The sequence below is a fragment of the Cicer arietinum genome, chromosome 7 (assembly GCF_000331145.2).
Source record: "Cicer arietinum cultivar CDC Frontier isolate Library 1 chromosome 7, Cicar.CDCFrontier_v2.0, whole genome shotgun sequence".
Classification (NCBI taxonomy): Eukaryota; Viridiplantae; Streptophyta; class Magnoliopsida; order Fabales; family Fabaceae; genus Cicer; species Cicer arietinum.
In genome coordinates, this window is record NC_021166.2 from 24,602,595 (window position 1) to 24,625,325 (window position 22,731).

The 22,731-nt window shown below is 33.5% G+C and overlaps 2 protein-coding genes across 2 annotated transcripts in view; one reads left to right on the forward strand and one right to left on the reverse strand.

Annotated features, from left to right (window-relative positions):
- LOC101506046 (phospholipid-transporting ATPase 3-like) overlaps positions 1 to 22,731 on the reverse strand; it is a 31,402-nt gene that overhangs the window by 1,485 nt on the left and 7,186 nt on the right. Inside the window, exons 4-27 of the mRNA XM_004509873.4 lie at positions 21,974 to 22,055; positions 21,443 to 21,553; positions 18,738 to 18,815; positions 18,541 to 18,637; positions 14,469 to 14,575; positions 14,215 to 14,280; positions 12,766 to 12,887; positions 12,138 to 12,228; positions 11,967 to 12,044; positions 11,756 to 11,872; positions 8,272 to 8,418; positions 8,089 to 8,193; positions 7,023 to 7,168; positions 5,210 to 5,311; positions 5,062 to 5,125; positions 4,762 to 4,974; positions 2,740 to 2,905; positions 2,547 to 2,626; positions 2,227 to 2,466; positions 1,789 to 2,010; positions 1,528 to 1,695; positions 999 to 1,361; positions 784 to 890; positions 3 to 12 (exon numbers count right to left, since the gene is read on the reverse strand). Coding sequence (XP_004509930.1) covers positions 3 to 12; positions 784 to 890; positions 999 to 1,361; positions 1,528 to 1,695; positions 1,789 to 2,010; positions 2,227 to 2,466; positions 2,547 to 2,626; positions 2,740 to 2,905; positions 4,762 to 4,974; positions 5,062 to 5,125; positions 5,210 to 5,311; positions 7,023 to 7,168; positions 8,089 to 8,193; positions 8,272 to 8,418; positions 11,756 to 11,872; positions 11,967 to 12,044; positions 12,138 to 12,228; positions 12,766 to 12,887; positions 14,215 to 14,280; positions 14,469 to 14,575; positions 18,541 to 18,637; positions 18,738 to 18,815; positions 21,443 to 21,553; positions 21,974 to 22,055 — 3,082 coding nt within the window. The remainder of the gene's footprint in view (positions 1 to 2; positions 13 to 783; positions 891 to 998; positions 1,362 to 1,527; positions 1,696 to 1,788; positions 2,011 to 2,226; positions 2,467 to 2,546; positions 2,627 to 2,739; positions 2,906 to 4,761; positions 4,975 to 5,061; positions 5,126 to 5,209; positions 5,312 to 7,022; positions 7,169 to 8,088; positions 8,194 to 8,271; positions 8,419 to 11,755; positions 11,873 to 11,966; positions 12,045 to 12,137; positions 12,229 to 12,765; positions 12,888 to 14,214; positions 14,281 to 14,468; positions 14,576 to 18,540; positions 18,638 to 18,737; positions 18,816 to 21,442; positions 21,554 to 21,973; positions 22,056 to 22,731) is intronic.
- Positions 14,793 to 16,633, forward strand: LOC105852524 (large ribosomal subunit protein uL10z-like). The gene is made up of 5 exons (XM_073370864.1): positions 14,793 to 14,806; positions 15,490 to 16,033; positions 16,072 to 16,131; positions 16,208 to 16,274; positions 16,338 to 16,633. The coding sequence occupies exons 1-5, from the start codon at positions 14,793 to 14,795 to the stop codon at positions 16,631 to 16,633; spliced, it is 981 nt and encodes a 326-aa protein (XP_073226965.1).

Here is a 22,731-nt window from a genome sequence, read left to right on the forward strand (position 1 = left end):
CATCTTTGAACCCTGTAACAAGATGAAGCAAAATGAATGTAAGAGCAAGCGCACTCCCAAAAACAGGAGGAAGAATCAACAAAGAGATCAGCAGTTTATCATTGTATAATGTACAACAGCAGCAACATCTAATCCTTTCACTAAGTGAGAAAAGCTACATCAATTAATGGATCTCATAATACTTTCATATTTTACATCTAAATATAAATTATTTGGCTCTCATTTGTCTTCATGGTTTGTTCTATAGTTTATCTTTCTCTAGCTCTGACTAATAGATTATAACCTATTTAGTCATCCTACTTATTGGCACTTCTAAATCTTTTTCTGTACATTATGAACCGACCATTATAGTTGTGTGGTAAAGCTTTCTGTTCATCATTATTAACTATAATAGATAAGCTATCTGTTGCAACTACACATGGAAATATTAAAAGTCTCACTTAAGTTCAGTACTCACCTGTCCATAAACCATAAGTTTTACCTTGATGCAAACAAGTGCTGAGTACCATGAGATACGATATTGCAGCAAATATTTTTATCAGCAAAACAATATAGTAAAAAAAATGATTGTATCTGGAAAAAGAGCCTTTTCTTAACAGTTAAGACATTCAGAACATGGCCCAACTGTGATATTTAAATAAAAAACAGCTTTATTTATCTTTATGTATCTTGTTCTTTAGGTTCTGTAACTAAACTCACGCAGCATTGTTATTAGCAAACTGTCATCGCCATCAATATCATACCGAGACAAAAATATAAGAATCCTTCAAATCTGAACCTTACCCTTGATAAACAAAATCACAGAAAAGTGCAGCAACAGGAACAAGTAGTAGTGTGATGTAGAAATAGACAGTACTCATCAAGACATATATGACAAAATAAATATTCTCCTGCAGACAAATTAAAAAGAACTTAAGTTATCAATATTTTTAAGGGCTAAGTGCCAAAGTTTACTTTCAACACACTACACATACAAAAAAAGTGAGGGTGGGATTCACCTGTCGATCATAAGGAGTAGTGATCCCTGAATATATAAAAATAAAAATGAACCAAGCTAATATGCTTCCACCAACACTAATGTAATGCCATCTCGTGATCGAATTGCAAATCATAAGTAATCTCAAGTTGACAGTTAATACAACACAAGTGAAGGCCATTGTACTGACATCCCAGAGTCCAAATATCTTTCCCTCCGAGTTTTTAGCGCTTAAGTTTGTCGTACTCACAAAATAGAAGAAAATTAGAGACTGGTATACAGAAAAAAAGGCCCATATAGCCACAACTTTCCATTTGAAGAAGACATTTTTTATTCCCTCCATGTATAATTCAGGATACTTCTTGGATAGAGATGCACTAACATCCTGGTAAAGGCACAAGTAACGAATCAAGAGATGTCATCCATGAAGAAAGTGTATCGTAAAAAGTGAAGCACAAGGCAATGGAAAGAAGAAAATGATGCATGTTTCCTAAGCAAAAGTGAAGCACAAGAAAACCTAAAATCAGAAATTGTTGGAAATAATATGTTACCTGGTCAAATAGTCCAACAATGATCACAGGCAGTGCCGTGAAAATAACGTTATATAAAGACTGGAACCAATCATCATAGAACCTTTGACCAGAAAATCCAGTTTGAAAAGTAAACCAAAACTGAGTAAGAGTAAATGTGAGATTCTTGTAAAAGAAGTATATCACCACCTGCAATAACCGAACAACCACTTTTCAAGTGTGTAATAAATAAAATGCTATGCAAGCCCATACAATGTCAACTAGTTTATAAAAACATGACACCTTGCATATTCGCAGATATGACCAGCGGCCATGAACAAGAAGCAAATCTTCAAGGTAACGGAACTGTGCAATGGCAAAATCACTAGCCATCACAGCTTGCATTCCCTCCATTCCACTAATGCCAACACCAACATGAGCAGCTTGAATCATGCTAACATCATTGGCTCCATCACCAATACTAAGGGTTATTTTCTTTGCACCTTTCTTGACCATACTTGTGACCTGTAAGCAGAAATAGTGAATGGATATTGGCAACATTTCATAAGCCCAATAGAACCAAATCCTACTAGGCAGTTACTTCCAACACTCCTAACTTGATCATAAATTGAATAAAAATTAGATTTTTTGAAAATTGAAGCATTAATTATATAAACAAGAAAGAAAAATGTAAAAGCAACAACTCAATAACAAGTTATTAACATACTGCGTGAGTTTTACCTGTGCTTTCTGTAAAGGAGAAACTCGGCAGCAAACAACGGCATGGCAATTCAAACTAAGATTTAGCAGCATCACCCTTAAACTTGGATCCAATGCATACATTAAACACTTTCCATCAATTACAAGTGCTATCTTTGGTCCAGATACAGTGTGAAAAAAGCTTTGTGCTTCCTCAAGGCATTTCTTCAGCTCTTTTTTCACTTCTTCTTTAATAAACCGTGCAATTTCCACTTGGTCACCCTAAAATTAACAGAACAATATAAATTGTGTTTAAAATACTTAAAAAATGAGCAAAACATGGAAGAAAAAGTGCAGCTTACCCTGTCTTCAACTTCTCTAATTGCATTAGTTTCTGAACTGATAACAAATCGCTTCATCTCATTGTTTATCAAATTGCATGCTGCAGCAAGAGGGGTGGAAACATGAGTTAAAATGATAGCTCAACTTTAGATTAAAAAAAGATATCTTATTTAAAAAGTTAAAAAACAAAGCCCAAAATTCAAACAGACTCACCGTAAGCTATGTTGATTGCTGTTTCAATTTTGTCCCCTGTAAGAACCCAAATTTTAATACCAGCTCTTTGAAGAGTTTCTATGCATGCTGGTACTCCCTCTTGAAGCTTGTCTTCTATTGCAGTGCTACCAATTAAAATGAGATCATTTTCTATGAGTTCTGCCACCTGTATTATTTATAAAGGCATGAGTAAGCATAAAATTATACAAATTAGTAACTGTACAAAGAAGCAGGAACATTATGTATACAAGTTTTGATTACTTGTGATTTAGCTCAAAGCTTCAGAATTTATCACTGACAATTATTTCTAGTTTCATTCAATATGTAGTTCTAAGAAGGAAACCACAGGAATAAAAAATAAGATTGCAAAGATATGCGTTAGAACTATTTCCGTCCACTGAAGCTAGCTTCATTGGAGGAAAATAATCACATTATAGTTCAACAAGGAAACTCTGTTGAAAACGCTAGTAACAGATGATCATGTCCAAACTAATGACACACTCGGTACTGGATTGAGCCTCTGCCCCCACAACCTCTAGAACAACCACCAAAACAGTCACCATTACCACGATTTCCGTTGCTACTTCCACCAGAAAGCAGAAGGTAAATGAAATGGAGCAGACTAGAGAACCTAGATTTAGCTTGTGGTGCCACATTAAGGCTGAGGTGAATTGGATGAGGCTTGACTTGAGAAAGTGCTGGTCAAGATAACAGAGACAGGGATTTCTTGAGAAACTTTTCAATGTGAACTCCATGTTCCAAAATAAGGTTTCAATAGTTCAGACTACAGAGGTTCATAACTGACACAAATAAGTGTGACAACATATACAAGTTCTTCAGGTAATCCTTCAAGAACTACATCAAGTTGCGCCTGTAGAGAAAGTTGATCACCAATATTGAAATGAGCATCAACAATAAACTGTCACTGCAATATTCAAGAGAGGTGTTAATTCTATCACTGTAGAAGATGGAGGACAAGAAAAAAAAATTGGGGCCATGATCAAAACTAGGCTCTGGATGGATACCATATTTTAAGAAATGGTATGGAGAGAGAACGAAACAGAGAATATAAAGTGACTGTGCATTTCTGACAATTTCATTACATGGAATGCAATGTCTCGTTTCTGTAGAGGTATAAGAACCCATAACAAAACTAACTAACTTGGCTATAGTTAGTTAAAGAATAACAAACAATTTGTCAGGAATAGAGAATCAAGAAAACTCTAGATCACACGCAAACTTTGAAATAGATAAGACTATTATTCTCCTTGATATTATAGCCCAATAAGATGAAGCAAGATACTATCACTTCAAATATTGTACATAAAATAAAAGAAACTGATGATATGGTAAGATGGATATTTTAACTTCTACAACATTAGGGTTCAAATCTCGTATGGGACAATTGCAAAATAGCTATTAGTGTCACCGTTAATAATAATAATTTCCCCTACCCTGACTTTTTTTATAAAAAAAATCTAAAATAAGACAATCTAATTCTTAAATTTTTCACAGTTCTAATTTAATGTTTTGTAATTATTGAGGGGTCCAAGTTGCAATCGCAAGATACGTTCATTATTGCTAAAAAATTCAATAAATCCCTTGAGCAAGCATAGAGCTAAGTCCCTCTATTGGTAACAAAATTCGCACCTCTAAGTGGTCAAAAATGTCTAATCATGTATTGAATATTGATCCCAGTTTAAGAGTTGTGCAAATGAATTGGAGTCTGAATTATGAGGCTGTTTTATTAGAACTGGGTCCCAAAGATAAGTATAAAGCTCAAATTCAACATAACAGCACAGCTGCTTCTTTTTAATCTTGATATTTAAAATCCAATGAGGTTAGAACTGGACTGGAAAAAGTAAACAAGCCACATAATTGATAAACTACTACAGAGAAACTATCATCAAAAGAATAGTTTCTAGTAGATTTAACTACTTAATAACATAAGTTATTCCAAAAATATAAACTATTTGATACTATATACGCACAGAAAAGTTTCCATGTTATGATAAACTGCACCTCATCTAGTTTCTTTTCACGGTCATGTAGAGAAGACTTGGCCTGGATAAACCTCTCATTCCAGCTTTCGTAAACATCAGGATGCAATTCTCTGTAAGCCAGGCATAATGTACGTAGTCCAGCAGATCCAAATTGCTCCAAATACTCCCTAGTGATTTTCTTGATATCGTTGTTACAATCAGCCAGTCTCTCATAGATTACATTATCAGCACCCTGAAAAGAATGTTCTTCAGAATATGTCATCCTGACCAAACCCAAGAACCTTGTAAATGATGTGGAAAAGCCTCGAGAAACTATTACCTTACAGTATAGTACAAGCCTTCCATCTGGATAACGACATACAACTGACTGGCGCTTCCTTGTACTATAAACAGAACAAAGATTACAAGTATTGTCAGAAGAAAAAGTTAAGACCTTAAAACTTTGTACCAGTTGAAGGGACGATTACCTATTAAACTCCAGCACATTGAGAATCTCATAGGATATATCTTGAACTTTGCCCATCTTCTCAACATGAGATTCACGAACATATATCATTGTAGGTGTGCGCCTGAAAGAATCTTCCATATTAGCATCAACTCAAATAGAAAAAATCTCAATCTAGCAGCTCTATAGTTGAAATATTAGTAGACGAAAATAGATATGTAGGGTTTTATAGTAGTCAAGCACTCATGCGGCCATTGCTTCTCAAACAATAGCTCGATTCAGAACCATCCCATAGATCGTAGCACAGATTAAACTCCATTGTGAAATGTGAATAAAGAAATTTTGTTATAACGAAATGAAGGCCTAAGGAAGGAGGAAGAAAAGATATACTTCGAAGATAAATAAATTTAATAGAAACATGTAACTGGAAAGTTCAATCAATTTGTCTAATAAAAAGCATAAGATCAGGAATCATCAATAGGTCCTGGCTATAGTTTTTCATATATTAGGATGAAGGGAAAGAAAGAATCGACGAAACAGAAAACAAATCTCCAAGAACTCTATTTATTCAGAGCAAGCTCTGTGATAGAAAAGAATTCTGCTATACAATTCTGACTAGTCAGTTTTATTATAAAAGAATCAAGACATCCATCTTACTATTAGAACCCCTCCATTTATATCTGCACAAACTGTATGAATTATTTTTCATTACTTCAAAGAATCAAGACAGCCCTCTACTATTAGGACCCCTCCATTTACTCCCTCTGTCCCTTTTTACAACCAGATCATGAAACTACCTTTAATGTATCATTGATCAGTGTAATGTGTACCTCGCAAGACCAACATACACCTTGAATTTCTCCAATATCTCACAAAGGTTTCGAATATCAGAGATTGAAAATTTTCTAAACCCTTCACAAGATGAATTAAACAATAGGGACAAAGAATCTTCTACTTCGGGTATTCGAGAGAAATGGGTCCCCACCCAATCTATACTTCAAATCAAACAAATCATTTTATATATACAGTCATCTCTTTTTTCGTAACTAGTTGTTTCAACTATGATACTAACAAAGACTCGCCCACTATGGGTCAGCTAACGCACTTCCTCTTAGTGACCATTTTACTTCTCTACTTGGTGATTTACACATTGAGTGACAAAAAAATTCACTGAGCTGCTTACACGGAAACCTGGAATAATCAAGATTTTGATAGAGAGCTAGCATCAACCAATTAATTTGTCATGTGATGTTCCCAACAAATTATGTTTGAGGATTACTGGTCTAACAATTTTCTTTCAACGCCAAAAAACCAAAAGCCACCATGATCTAAAGGCTCAGTTTTTCTCTCTATTTCTCTTTCTATTGGCTCAATTTCACAATATAGAGTGAACAGAAATTTGAGTTCTAATAATGGAAGTAAGTCACTAATGAGTATGACACAAGATTTTATTTTATGCAATGCCTCTTTTGACGCATAAGAACTTGATGCCACACAAGGACATAAATATGGATGTCTACAGTCCAATATAATTTATAATTATGTATAACACACGAGATCCATGATCAGAATGAACATCTATAATTTATAGGACAGGTTGAGATTGAAAATTTGGACAAAGGATCTACACCCTCTTAAAAGGAGGAAACCGCCAATGAGTTTGTAGGTTTATCCCAACTATCGCCAGCCCAAGTCTTCAAGACTTAGTTGCAATGTTAATTTTGGAGGTTCAATCCTTAAGCATGCCCACCTTTCCCCCTCTCCACTGCCTAGGTTCTTGATTGCATTGTTACCAGGAAAATTAGAAACATAATCAAGAAGTTTGAACTTTGAACCTGTAGAAGAAGAAACCAAAGTGCTTTGCAGCAATAACCAAAGCAGCCTCATCAGGTGACGCAGCTTGATATTTTATCTTTTCAGGGGACTTTTCATCACCCTCCGGAAGTACAGTATGGCATATAGCAAGACATCTGAAGAATTCCTACAAACACATAAAAAAAAAGGGCTATTACTTTCTCTTATATAATATTTAATAACATACTAAACCATGATTCCGAATTGCACAATCTGAATTCATGGTATGAGCATAATGTAATGAAAGAGCAACATGATTAAATAATGTGAAACAACATTTTCTGAAAATTGGAGCATCTAAATTGTGCCAAATGTATTTGAAAATTAGGCACATAAGTATAGAAACTAATTATTACCTAGGACTAGGAAGCACAGATACGACACAGACATACATATGATATGATACAGATAGGATAAAAATTATAAAACATTACACTGTCGGTCAATATAATATAGATACAATTTGATGATTGTGCATATAATATGATATAGATACAACTCATACAAGGATTAAAATTATTGAACATGACGGCGCGATAGTACAATTCACAAAAATAGAATAAAATAAAATCATATACATTTATAGAAAATTCCAGACTTTTCTATCCAGCTCAGTCATACAAAGTTTTGTATGGAACTCATGACAGATGGGTTTTTTTTATTAATCAAAGTGATACTAATAGCCACTTTACAATTGTCCCTCAGGGGATTTGAATTCGGTATCTTGAAGTTACAAGATTAAGCTCTTATCACTGAGCTAACACCTCAAGTATCATGACAGATGATTACAGACACAGTTGTACAATTTCTAGGAACAATGTGAACCAATAACTTATTCATAACATGCAACAAGCAAGCACGGATAGAATGCCCCAACAAGCAAGCTGATTGATTTTCCATTAAAATATATATAAAGGAAAAGTAGATGATGTATATCAGAACCATTTTACTCAGAAATAATTAAACTTACAAACCAAAATCTCAAGACTAGGTTGAAAGATAAAACAAACTGATACCAAAAATTCAATGTAAAGCGAAGTTATTTACTTTGCAGGCATCAGGATTGGGCTCATTCCTCCAAGCTCCTCTCATAAGCCTAGCATCATCAAAATTAAAACCCTTCTCTTGCACAGCATTGGGTGATTTATTTTCCTGTAAAGCAATAATATGACATAATTGTGCTATTTCATTATAGTTTAGCTACTTTTATACAATGCACAAGAGTATTACTTCAATCTTCATGCCATTGCGCTCTGCTATTCCCTTCTCAATTTCGGTCACACCATTTCCGTAGACCTCTGCTCCAATTGAACACTTGAAGAACTCCATTAAGTTTCTTGTTAGGGTTCCAGTTTTGTCAGAGAAAATGTATTCCACCTAATAAATCAGTAATACTTTATTAACATGGAAATATGACAAGAACAGCAAAACAATATATATTTCATATTTCAATCATACAAATCTCATATCTACCAGAAATGTATGTATTACATGAGATACCACATCATATTTATTCAATTTATAATTGAAAGCAATAAATAAAATTGGTGAAGATAACAAACAACTAAGCACTAGCGCTTAATACAAGACTCGAAATACTAATTAAATAGGAAAACAAATAATAATAATAATAACTAAAATGAAAAACTAATTATGTGAGATAAATTAATATAGACTAACATAACATCAGGTTATATCATAAGATACTTTCAAATCTTCTACGGCTCCCCCTCAAGCAAAGGCACATACAAAGCTATTAACTTGTTACATGCACACCATTGAAGAAACTGAAGTATAATCAAACATAACTGATTGATGCAGCCAGGTATATTCTCTGGGATACGGCAATGGAGGTGCTGAACAACATGGTTGAGTCAGATCTGAGGCAAGGAGTGGCTGCTGACCATCATGGTGCAAGCAGCTTCTGGAGACAAGCCTCCACACATTTCTGCCATGCGCAGCGGAGAAGGCAAGAGTGAAGGACTAGCAGCAGAATGAAAGCACACGGTGTGTTGGTCAAACCTGCTTTTGGATCTTGTAGACCATTGCACAGTATTTCAAATGACTGGTTTTGTTGGAAAAGTCACCCGAAAATAGTAAGAAAATGCTAAAAAGTTAAGGGGAAAAAAAGGCAACAAGGAATGGAGAATAGAAACTGAAAGAGACCACTTGACAGACAAGAGAATCTGAACACACCAGTGAGATAACACAGAAAAGGAGAGATTTTGAGCACATGCCGGAAGGATGATGGGGCAGAAGATAACTTCAAAACACGCTGGAAGGATGACGCAGCGAAGAAGAGCTTTAAAATATGCCAGAAAGATGATGCCGCAGAGGATAGATTTAGATCATGCTAAAAAGATGACAAACCAAAATAGAGCTTCAAAGCACGCCGAACAGATGACATGACAAGAGAATTTCAACACATTCGAAGGATGACAACAGAGGAGAGATTCGAAATATGTTGAAAGGATGACACATTCTTAAAACAATCTAAAAGAAAACATGGAAGAGAGAAAATATTGGAATGTGTGTATGACGAAAAAAACATAGTTCTCAAATTTTAATAGTTTCATACTTTAGGGATCTCAATAGCAAAATAGTAACCTAATAGGTTATGGAGGATGGTTCCGCTCTGACACCACGTTAAAGTTCTAGGATTTTAGATAAATAGGGAAAAGAAAGAATAAAGACTCAGAATTATCATTGTGTTTTGACCTAACGGTTGATTTAGTGATACAAAAAACTAAACACTAGACTTATTTATACTAATACAATACTCAAATTCCTAATTATATATGGAAACAATCATACTAAAAACCAAGTAATATGGAAACTAATCTTAAGAGGCACTCTAAAATAAAAACTAAAACTGCGAGATAACTTAAGATACTTTAACAAATATAAAAATATCATAAGATATTTTCTTATCTTCTAACAGCATCGGGACAGCAGAAGAATCACATACTCACAATTATCTAAGTGTCTGAGTTTGGACTCTAGTACAACTAAGGACACTATTTGCTCTATCAAAATCTCCGTGAAACAATTTTGATCTAGAAGATGTTATCCCATATCCAGATGGTGAAAGGGAGAACTTTTGGATAAAAGCAAGAAAATCCATGAGAAATACTCATATTGATTGTACTATTAGGTAATGTATTTATGAAGAACGGACACCCATGAGATTAGGAGTGTCCCTATGTCATGCACGCAACAGTGTCTGACACCCGTACGACACATGGAAGACAACTCAAACTAGTGTCTTAAAAACAATTTTTTGTTTTTATTTTGTCACACCTTAGACACAGCACAGACTCATCTACAGTAATAATAGACATCTGTTCTAATTTTTTCAAGGATGATGATCAATGAGGTAGGGTTAAAAATCTTAAATTTTGATTATATTATTTTTAGATATTTGGTAGGAGATGAATGGATGAAGGAGAAAGACTAGCATATTTTGTTTTAGATTTTTTTTGTAATGAAACAAATTGATCAATTTAGATGCATAAATAAATTTTTATTCTCAATTTACATATTATATAAGTTGTGTTCATATTTTATTTAATTATAGTAAAAAATATAAATATGATGCAAATATATGTGCACCAATGTCAGTCCTATGTTTTATACATTAGCAGTGTCAACGTGCCTGGCGTCTGTGTTAGAGTTGGTGTGTTGTAGAATGGAAGTACAAAAGTAATAAGGGAAAACAAGTAAATTATGAGATCGATTGGGTAAAGGGTTTTTTGAAAGGATTGTTTCAGACATAAAGTGGGAACCATTCACAATACTAAACCACTTTTATTATAGGTTTCTTAAAAGGCCCTTCTTATTTTTTTAGAAATCTTTCTTTATATTGATTTCTTCATTTATTTCTTATATGTTTGTGTTAGGATCCTTTCTTTTAGCAAGAAAAAATTCCTAGAGGAATGGTGTAAAAACAGATTCAAGCAAATAAAGATTGCAAACAAATGAAAGGTTTCTTATTGTTATATTGAGATTTTGTTTTAGCAAGAAAGAATTCCTAGAGGAATGGTGTAAAAACAGATTCAAGCAAATAAAGATTGCAAACAAATGAAAGGTTTCTTATTGTTATATTGAGATTTTGTTTTAGCAAGAAAGAATTCCTAGAGGAATGGTGTAAAAACAGATTCAAGCAAATAAAGATTGCAAACAAATGAAAGGTTTCTTATTGTTATATTGAGATTTTGTTTTAGCAAGAAAGAATTCCTAGAGGAATGGTGTAAAAACAGATTCAAGCAAATAAAGATTGCAAACAAATGAAAGGTTTATTCTTGGTATATTGAGATTGAAAGAGAAGATACAAAAGGTTTACAATGAATAAAATAACCTTGCACTCAAGGCTACACCCCCAAGGGAGCACTCTCCCTTCACTAGAGCATTATTTAGTTTACAACTTTCATAAAATGAATTCCTACACTCTCCTAAAGGGAGGTTTACCCTATTTATAAGCCATAGGATTAATAACCATTAAAACATAAATTCTAACGAACTTAACAACTAAACTAACTCCTAACTAATTTCTTAACTCCAATCCTAACAAACTCTCATTTATTCTAGGACCTAATAGTTTTCCTTTTTAATTAACCACCATTTTGATATTTTGTACTCTCACTTTCACTCTCTTCCTTTTGCATCAAGAATAATAATTTCATGTCAACAAGCAAAACATGTGGTAGCTACTTACCTGTCCAAGTTCTTCATTCAGATTTGAAGTTCTGGCCAATGCCGGTGTATTGGTTTCATTGTGGTACATGCACAAATCCTTGTTGATAAATTGAGTTGACTGAATAAATTTTATCATCTGATACAATAACCCAAATAAATAACGTTTTTTTTTTACAAAGAAAGACATGGAATTTTTTAAGTATATAAATACAAATGGCTGAGACACAAACCTCTATTGACACGTAAAGTGAAATTGGGATGATTGTTGAATATAGTGTAATAAGGGTAAACATAGTCAGAAGAAAAACCTGATAACAGAAGACTCGAAATTAACAATTGAGTTAAGAGGAAAAGAATGAACAGAGATGGCTAGTTATCTTTACAGAGCAAGTACACGTTACCAGAAATCTGTTTTGTGGGTTGAACTGTGCTGAACCCTCCTCTGATGAATCAAGATGTAAGTAAAAATATTTTTTGTTCACGAAGACAGCACTGAAAATCACAGATTCCAATAATATCATTCAGAAATGTATGCTACTGGTACTCCGTAAGGGATTACCTCATTTGGTCAAAATTTAAAGTTTTCTAATAAACAATCATCATATAACTAAACTAAAATATAAAAAGCACATATTCCTCAACTTCCCACTCTGTAATAACAGTTTTTTTTACTAATTTTAGTTATAATAACAGACTCATTATTATTAATTGTTTTAATAAAACTTTTAGTGCTGTGATTAGAATTGTTCATGAACTTAGTACTTCTAAAGTTATGATAGACTCATAATCATTAATTATTTTTGCATCTTAATTAAAATAAAATTGCAAGTTGAGGACATGTCATGTAGTGTCCATCAAAACACTGTATTGATATAATAACAGTAATAAAAACAATAAAAATCTAATTCAGAGTTCGGACAAAACAAATTCCAGCCCTTCCTAGTACTGCCTAAACAGTAAACATATAGCCCATAAACATTAGCAACAGATTAGAAGTGGTCCAGCAAACACATTATTTAGCTCACATACCTGCCTATGGCTCCAATAAAACACATCATAAAGAGAGTTGCAAACAGAGCAAGTATGAGCTTGTCAAGTTTCCTCTCCAATGTACTTCTTTTGGAAGGAACATTCATTGAGTTCATCATCACCTGCAATGTCATTCAAAATTCTGAAACACTAGAACATACAGAAGTAAATCGTTGTGCAACAAGAATGAAATATCACAGAAACATCTTGAAAATGAAAATGCACACTAAGTTATTTTTCCCAGCTCAGTCTATGAACCTAAGTTAACCCACATTTACAGAAGTACTCGGACAAACAGAACAGAAATCATCACATTCAACACCAACCAATTAGTAAGAAACTGAAGTGAAGTAAAACCTGTAAGTCTGTAACTGGTGGTGACATTGTAGGGTCTATTTGGTTTGTTTTCTGTTTACATTTTCAGTAGATTTTCCATAATTACATGAATACTTGTAACTATATTAACTTCCTGTTTTCAAATTTTTTCTAAGAAACAATGGAAGATCCATGAACATACAAAGAAAGAAAAACTGCAACAACAGGGTGAAAAAACAAAATGTCCAGAAAGAGTAAATACAAACCAAGTTAATCCACATTTGCTAAAGAACCAAGACAAACAATAAACCAATCAACATATTCAACACCAAAAGTTTAAGGGGGAATGGAAGTGGAAAATAATCATGTGACCAATGATGTCCTTATTAAAGGAGGCTGCAACCTTGTTTTCATTTTGTTTCCATTTATCAGTATTTTGTGAAGGAAACAATCGGAAAAAAGGAAATTTGTCACTTCCTGTTCAATTATGAAAACAGGAAACTGAACAAAAATTGTTTTTTTACACTTATTAAGTGAAAAGTATATCAGCTGAAAAGGAGAACCGTAACCAAACACTCCTTTTGTTGCCATTTTCTATAAACATGGAAATAAATGCATTTCGATCAAAATACAAAATAGAAGTGATTTTCCAATGTATTCGTTTTTCAATCATCCCTGCCCCTGAAGGATGTCCATATGTGCTACTTAACCAAACAAAATAACATGGAATACTAATGATAGTTATTAATTTATACTCCCTTTGGAATGATTTATAAGCAAAAATTAGCTCATAAATACAAGCAAAAGTTAACACATTTTAGCATATTTAATTATATTATCTCTAAAATGACATTCATTTAATTAACTTTTGTATTCAATGAACCAATTTCATCTTGAAGGGTAATTAGGTAATGGAAACAATTTTTAAATTCATATTATGTGATTAAATACCGGTCTTAATTCATGTGATTTGGTCAACGTTTACAAATAAATCATTATGGAGGGAGTAATAGCATAACAAGTGGAAAATAACAGAGCAATGTCCCTAGAAACATTTCAACAATCAATGCATTACTAGAGTTAATAACAAATTTTGACTAAATGCAGACTGAGGGCTAGAAAATTGCAGTATACCTTCGTTTCAGGTCCTGTAAAAATAACAACCCCAACAATATACTCTGTATTTCTGAGACTGCACCCCTGAAAACGCAGAGATTAAATAAATTAATACTAGCTCAACTTCATAAATTAAGTAAACAAATCAGAAGCATCTATAGATGATGTAGTACTGCGATATGAAGCAACAATTATGGCTTAGTTTATGAATAATACACAATGCTACAACAACAAAACACACAAACAGCATTGGGAGAGAAAAAATAGCATACTCGCAACAGAATCTGGTTTGGACTGAGAGGAAGTGTTTGCTTCTGAATCAAAAGGTTTCCGGTAAAGGTGTACAAGGAATTGTTTGGTTGTTCACACTGAATTTCACCTGCAAATAGCAACAAGACAGCTAGTCAGATCAGAACTTACAATAGATGAACTTATCATTGGAATCAACACTCATCAACCTAATAATAGGTATTGCATAGACTTCAGAATAATGTAACAAAAAAAACATAAATGAAAGGCAATCATTTTTGAAGAGCCATATAAAATTTCAATTACGGCCAATCACAATTTAGAAATTCCCATAAAAAATATTCCCTATGTCTCATATTAAGTGTCTCATTGCAATATTTAATTGTCTCATTATTTGTCTCTTTATATTACCAATAAAGCATTAATTACTGTTAGAATATTAGAAAATATCTTATAATATCTTTTATATTATATTAGAGTACCTTAAATTATTTCTTAGGATCAATTTATAATCATAGACATATCTTAGAATATCTTTCATTATTATTATGATTTATTCCTTATTTAGGATTGAGTCTATATTTCTATATAAATAGATATTAGTATTGAGTCTTTTGTAATCAAGTTAGCATAAAGCTATTATCAATAATATCCAAACCCTTATTATTTTCTCTCATCTTTTTCTCTAAAATCCCACAACTTCAACATGGTATCTAGAGCCTATTTCGATCTTCCTTGAACAATCCTGCCTCTATTCCGCTGCCGAGTTCCCAACAATTAGGGAATATAATTATAGTTTCTCTTTTCTAACATTCCAACATTTGGTGAGATTTTTATTCCGATTTACCCATTCTTCATAGATTTTTGTTTATTTTTCAGCAGATCAGTCGCAGCACTGTTCATCGCGCGGTACTGTTCACTGAAAAAAAAAAAGTTGCTTAGTCTATTTAAACACATAAGCTTTGTGGCCAAAACCCTAAAAAAAAAACCTTTTTTTTCACACATCAAAACCCTAATTTTCGACCGGTCAAGTTTTGCCCCCAGAAACACAAACCGCTCCATCTCTCCAATTTTTCTCCATCCAATTATTTCTTTGTTCTTCATCCGCAAGATTAACAAGGGTACTGTTGAAATCATTACCCCTGTTGAACTCATCAAGAAGGGAGACAAGGTTGGTTCATCAGAAGCTGCATTGCTTGCCAAGCTAGGCATAAGGCCCTTTTCATATGGTCTTGTGGTGCTTTCCGTTTATGATAATGGTTCAGTATTTAAAACTGAGGTTCTTGATCTCACTGAGGATGCTCTCATTCAGAAGTTTGCTATTGGTGTCTCAGTGGTGACTTCACTTTCGTTGGCCATCTCATACCTAACACTTGCTGCTGCTCCTCACATGTTTGTGAATGCCTACAAGAATGTTTTTGCTGTCGCAGTTGCAACAGAATATTCTTTCCCTGAGGATGACAAGGTCAAGGAGTTCCTAAAGGACCCAAGCAAGTTTGCTGTAGCTGCAGTTGCTGCCCCAGCTGCTGATTCTGGTACTGCCCCTTCTGCTGCTGCCAAGGAGGAGGAGAAGAAGGATGAATTGATGGTATAGTCTATGTTACTGATCCTGGATTTGCTATGCAGAATGAGGTGTTTGAGGATATCCTTAGAGCTGCAGGAAGGAGTAGAAGCCGACACAAAGTTGTAAGTTTCCAACTTGGACCGTGGAGTAACCAATGAAGATATAAGGGAACTTTTCTCTGAGCTTGGAGACTTGAAGCACTATGTTGTTCAATTTGACATTGAAGAATCTGCTCAGAATCTAATTGATAAGTTGAATGGTTCTGGTTAGTCTAATGGTTATGGTTTTGTTCAATTTAATAATGTTTATGTGAAAAAACCTATTTGAGTGGATGAGTTGAGAAAGGTATTTGGAGAATATGGCACCATCACTAGTGCTGTTTTGATGAGAGATGCAGATGGTAGATCAAAGTGTTTTGGTTTTGTCAATTTCGAAAATCCAGACAATACTGCTAATGATGTGGAGGCATTGAATGGGTGTCCTGATTCTGATTCTGGGAATAGTGGTCCCAATGATTGTGGTGTCCTTGGGAAGTGGACTGTGGGATCAGATTTTTGGTGGAGGAAACTCTCCAGCCTTTGCCGTGGCAGCTGTTGCAGCCCTTATGAGTGGGCTCTTAGCTGACAGGTTTGGAAGATTTGCAATTCAATTGATGGAATTCTTCTTGGTGCACGATTATTATCTTTTCGATGGTTCCAAATCTGCCCTAACTCTCCAATTGTGATCAACGAAAATATGTGTCATTGTTCAAACAACCTTTATCTCTCCTGTTTGGACGCATTTTCTTATTCCGTTAATTGATCATGACTTCATTTCGTTAGAGTCGCGCTGCTTTTTCTTCGGTGTTTGTCATGCAATTTAGTTCTTACTAATATATTATAACAGTGCCTTATATTCTCACCGACGATCATTTCGGTGGTGTCCCTTTTTCCACATATGAATTATATTAGTGATGACTTCTTCCGTTAGTGGTTATTCTAACGGTGTCTTTTATTTTCATGACTTACTTTATGTTGGCAATTTGTCCCAGATGCACTGGCCTTGCCTTTCTCTCCTTGAAGCACGCCTCTCTCTCCTTGAAGCAGATTCAAGTTTAAATATTTTGAGTCTCCATTATTATTGGTTTGAAGCTTCCAAATGCAGTTTTTTTAGAAGAACGAAGCTTGCTTTGTTCAATTGCCTGTCATTAATTTCTCTCAAGCTGATGATCAATCAGACTATCTGGCTAGGCTATATTTATAGCAATTATCTCCGACTTCACATGCATCCCTGAGTTGTCTCTCCATCTTTTTAATTATTTTGTGGAGCAAAACATTGTTTTCTTGTAGCAAGCTAAAGCTTAATAAGCTTTAGCTTGAGGGGGAGTGTTAGAATATTAGAAAATATCTTATAATATCTTTTATATTATATTAGAGTATCTTAAATTATTTCTTAGGATCAATTTATAATCATAGACATATCTTAGAATATCTCTCATTATTATTATGATTTATTCCTTATTTAGGATTGAGTCTATATTTCTCTATAAATAGAGATTAGTATTGAGTCTTTTGTAATCAAGTTAGCATAAAGCTATTATCAATAATATCCAAACTCTTATGATTTTCTCTCATCTTTTTCTCTAAAATCCCACAACTTCAACAATTACTTTTTTTCACTAATATACCCTTATTTATTGTATCTCAATTCATCTAACTACTCCACTAACTACTATTATATGGATATTTTAATAAATGAAACTCGTTTTATCATTGAAATAAACACAACTAATCATTATTTTAAGAACTGTGCACAACTCACACTTATAATGAGATTTTGGACCAATTTATGAGACAAATAAATAATTCAATACTTTATGCACAAAAAAGTACTAATATTTTAGTCATGGTGAACCTCAAAGTCAAGATTCCGTCTAATGATAAATGATAATCAATTGCACAATTTTTATAGTACTTTTACCCACCATGAATTCACAACTGATCTGGCGCATAAGGATGGTGAATGTGAACATGAACAGTTAAATACACAAATCCGAAAAGGAGATTATAAATTTGCAGCTACTTTTAGGGAAGGTAAATAGACAGGAAAACTGGAGTAAAATAACAAGAAAAATCAACAGTATGTATGTTCTCAAGTAATTATAACATATCTACACGATACTAATATACTATTTTACCAACTAAATTCACATACAAAGAGGATGTCACATATAAAGATACCCATACATCGTAGTCAAGTTAAATTGGAATCAGAATTATATTTCAGACAAAGTAGGCATGTAGCCAATCACATAGTAATATACACAATGGACTGATTAAATTGAATTCCTGTACTCAATACTCAGATAATGAGCCAAAATTATGATAATGTAACGAAAAATTATTTTACTATAAATGTTTAAAACAAAATACATTAAAAGATTGCTGAAAGGTTTGCACGGTGTATATATCCTAGAATTTAAACAGAAAATGCATAATTATAATAAGGGTTAGTGTCAGCATAATTATGGGTTAATCAATAAATATACAAACCTTTAAACTCAGATGCCTTCTCTGGGGTCAGGTAATCCCAGGTCTTTTCCAATGCTTTCCTAATCTTCAAATTGGTCTCCCCGTCCAAATTAGCAGTCTGTCACCCAAACCCAACATTAATAAACCGCAAATACTGATTAAGAACATACAGAAAACATTCATACTATTGTATTTTCAACATTAACAAATAAATAAACCTCAATGTAGCAGACACCATCTGCATTCGTACTGGCCAGGAAAAGCAAATCTGCAGGAAAGAATCCATCCTGCTTAACCTGCAACAAAAATCATGTTTTCACTATCCAAAAGAAACCTGCCTATTACAAGATGTGATCAAATATAACAAAGGTAATAAGGAAAATATTTGAAGAGCTAAAAAAAAGCAAACGAAGGAACAAAAGAAAATTATTAAGAAAGTCACAATATGATAGAGGCAGAAGAGAACTAAAATTATAAACATCACTGCTAATTAATATAATTTGTTGGAGATTCATGAGATATGATTTTATTCTCCCTGATTTTATTTTATCTTATTCACTCCTATTTGCTTCTAATCCGATTTGATTTTTAATTATTACAGTATATTAGTAGCCCTGTATTTTATGACAGCATTTGTTGTAATTTTTGCTATATAAACATTCCTAGACTGTAGTAATAAACATGAAAGTATTTTCCCCATTACTTCCATTAGTAGTCCTGAGCATCCTGTCATCAGTTTTGAGAATTATGTTATTGCACCAACAAAAAATACACATGAATCTATATAGAAATTCACTCTCGTTGTGAATGAGATTCCCACTGAATCTGAAGTGACATCTTTAAATCAAAATAATAAAGAAAAAAATACATGTCAGTTCTTGGCACCTAAGAGTCATGATGAATCCTTTGGCATTAGATGTTTCTATAGAAATTAGGAAATGTATTAGATCTTGCACTAAGTGTCCTCTGTCCAAATATGTGTCATACTCAAATATATCGTCTTCTTTTGCTGCATTTACCTCTGGGCAGTATAGTATAGAAATGGAAATCTCTAATATGAATAGGAGATTCTAAAGGTTCCAAAGTAGAAGGAAGTTGTTATTAAGGAGAGAGCTTTTAAGAAGAATAAAATTTGAAGTATTATGACCTTATCAAAAGGAAAAGATATTATAAGCTGTACGTGGTCCTTCGCAGTGAAGTACAACTCAGACAACTCAATTGATAGATATAAAGCCCATTTTGTAGCTAATAGATTCACCCAGATGTGCAACAAAGACTACTCGAGACATTTTCCCCAATTACAAAGTTGAATACTTCCGTAATTATTTTATTTCAGACTGACAACTTAGATTGGCCCGTTAATCAATTTGATGTGAAATATGTCTTCTTCAAAGGTGATTTAGAGGAAGAGGTAGCCATGGACAGATATAAAGCCCATTTTGTAGCTAATAGATTCACCCAGATATGCAACAAAGACTACTCGAGACATTTTCCCCTATTACAAAGTTGAATACTTTCATAATTATTTTATTTCAGACTGACAACTTAGATTGGCCCGTTAATCAATTTGATGTGAAATATGTCTTCTTCAAAGATGATTTAGAGGAAGAGGTAGCCATGGACAGTCATCCTGTCTTTGAATACAAATTTGGACCAAATATGCGCAAGTTACGGAGTCTCTAACAATCTCCAAGGGTTCAGTATGAAAAGTTCACCCAGTCAATAAAAGAACGAGGGTACACCCAGGGACAAAAAGATCATACTTGGTCACTAAATTTCCTCTTACGGTAAGATTGTCGTTGTAACAGTCTCTATGTGGATGACATCATTTGAATAGGAGATGACATAATAGAGATGGAGAGATTGAAGAAACATTTAGCTACAGAGTTATTGAAGCTAGGGGCTTCGATATGGTTTTACCTTTTGTTATATTTGTTCAAATTTGCCACCATCTTAAAATCTGCTCAGCAAGACCCATTTGACCCAATGCACTTTGGCACTTTCCGAACAAGACTTTCCCAGGTAGAGAAGAAATGGAGAAGAAGAGAGAAGATGTACAACAGTATACGTGAACATGCAGCAAAGAAAGATGCTTAGGACAGTGAGGTGTGGGTTGCGGCTGCAGAGATAAGAGATTGTATGCAGAAGACACGTAAGTTTTCAGGTTTGAGCTTTTAATAAGCCTAACATGGGTCATGTCTTATGTATGAAAATTACTTCTTAAAAATCGCATGTTTCTTGGTCCAAGTCTAATGTCCCAACATATACTACATGTTAGCAGTGTTCCTTATTATAAGCCACTTTTGCAATTTTCACATATATTAAAAAAAGTATGTAATGTAGTTGATGTGTTCATTTTGTATTTAGATATTTTTAAAATACCCTTTTATAATTGGATGTGTTCAGCTCCAACTTCCCATCTCCTAAGACACTTAGTAGTATTAACTAGAGATAAATTTGGAAAACGATAATAAGTGTATCTAATAATTTGAAATATGACATATTTGGAGACAAACTTTTTTCATAGAGGGGCATATATTTAGGGATAAATGTAATAGATAAGAAAATTACTGCTATGTATATAATATAAATTATTTAAAACAAATTATTTAGTAGATATTATTTAACGCATATCGGCCAATCTGCTTTCCGCTATCCCGCTCAGTAGTTTAGGAATCAGGCACTTTGTGCCGCTATCTGATACTAACAACATAGGGTATAGAGGGTAATAGCATAATTTGAACATATGATAGGGGGATTGCTGCCCACAATAAGATGATAACCACCATCTTATGAAAGCTCATATTTCTTAAGCATAGGATTATGACCATTATAAATACCCTTCATTTTAAGTTGTATACTCTAGTTTAAAACATAGACAAGACAAAATTAAGTCTAGCACAGAAACATATAGCACACTCACCTTGATAATGTCTCCGACCTGCAACTTTTTCCAGGGTATAGACTCCCACTTTTGATCTTGTAAAACATCTATCATATTATTGTTTATGGACATGTCATTTTGAAAACGCTTCTGTTGTAAGCAATTTAAGGGAACAAAAACATATTAATACCCAAAGTTATCCACTGGAATAAACCAATTTATGAAAAAGCCTCAGATAATTTGCAATAAGGATGTCACCAAAATATCAAAATAAACATATGCTAATAAATAAATACATGCATGCATGCATTCATTCATTTACATATATGAAGTCACAATCACATTTTGAAACAAAATAAGCATAACCTTTCATAAACTTGTGAGCATTTTGTGTGATTAAATGCACATTCCTACATACATATCAATTCAACATTCTCCTATAACATCCTTAGTTGGAATTTCCTATAAAATGTCTATCCAAAAGATGAAATATGAATCCCCTATTCCCAAAAACTTGTAAAACATACCAAAAAGAAAGCAGTGCGCAAAGAGAGTAAATAATATTCTTACCCAATCTTCAAAAGCTTCCTTAATAAGAGAAACGAGAAGCACCAAAGATAGAGGAAGCACATTAGTTATTGGAGAGACAGGACTACAACATCATAAAATATGTAATTAGACACTAATAATTTCAAGATGGAAAAAGTATTCAACATATGGAAGAGTATATACTATTGATAATGACCTTTGCAATAAGTATGATGCAAGATCTAAGAAAAACATGGTAAATGATAATGTAGTACTAATAGTTTGATTATAAGTTCATTGCAATAAGAACAGTAATTAAGTAACTACCTCAAAAATGAATTAGCTAGAATTATTGAAGTTATTGGGTTTTAATAAGGAAAAAATGAAGAGAAAGAAAGAAGACTTTGAATTATTGTCCCTTGTTCTTTTGTTTCTGCTTTGATGATTAGTTATGAATGTGTTTAATTTTGTGCATTAATCTATTTTTTAAGCCACTGTGTATGGTATAAAGAGCTTGAAATGTTTCCTTAGACTTCAACGTAGCGGCCAAACCTCTACTGCTACACCGCTATAGCGTTTGGAGTTGGTCGCTACACCATCTGCTGCTGACTACATAAGTAGGAAGATAAATGTTAGCATCCGTGTTGTGAAATGGTGGCCATGGCAGAATGGCGTAGCAGATTTTTGAGACAACCACCATAAGCAATTTGTTAGAACTTAGATAAAAGAAAATTAGTTAGTAGACGTAGTTATTTGGTTGACATTGTAATAAGTAGTTAGACTATTATGTTTGATTGTAG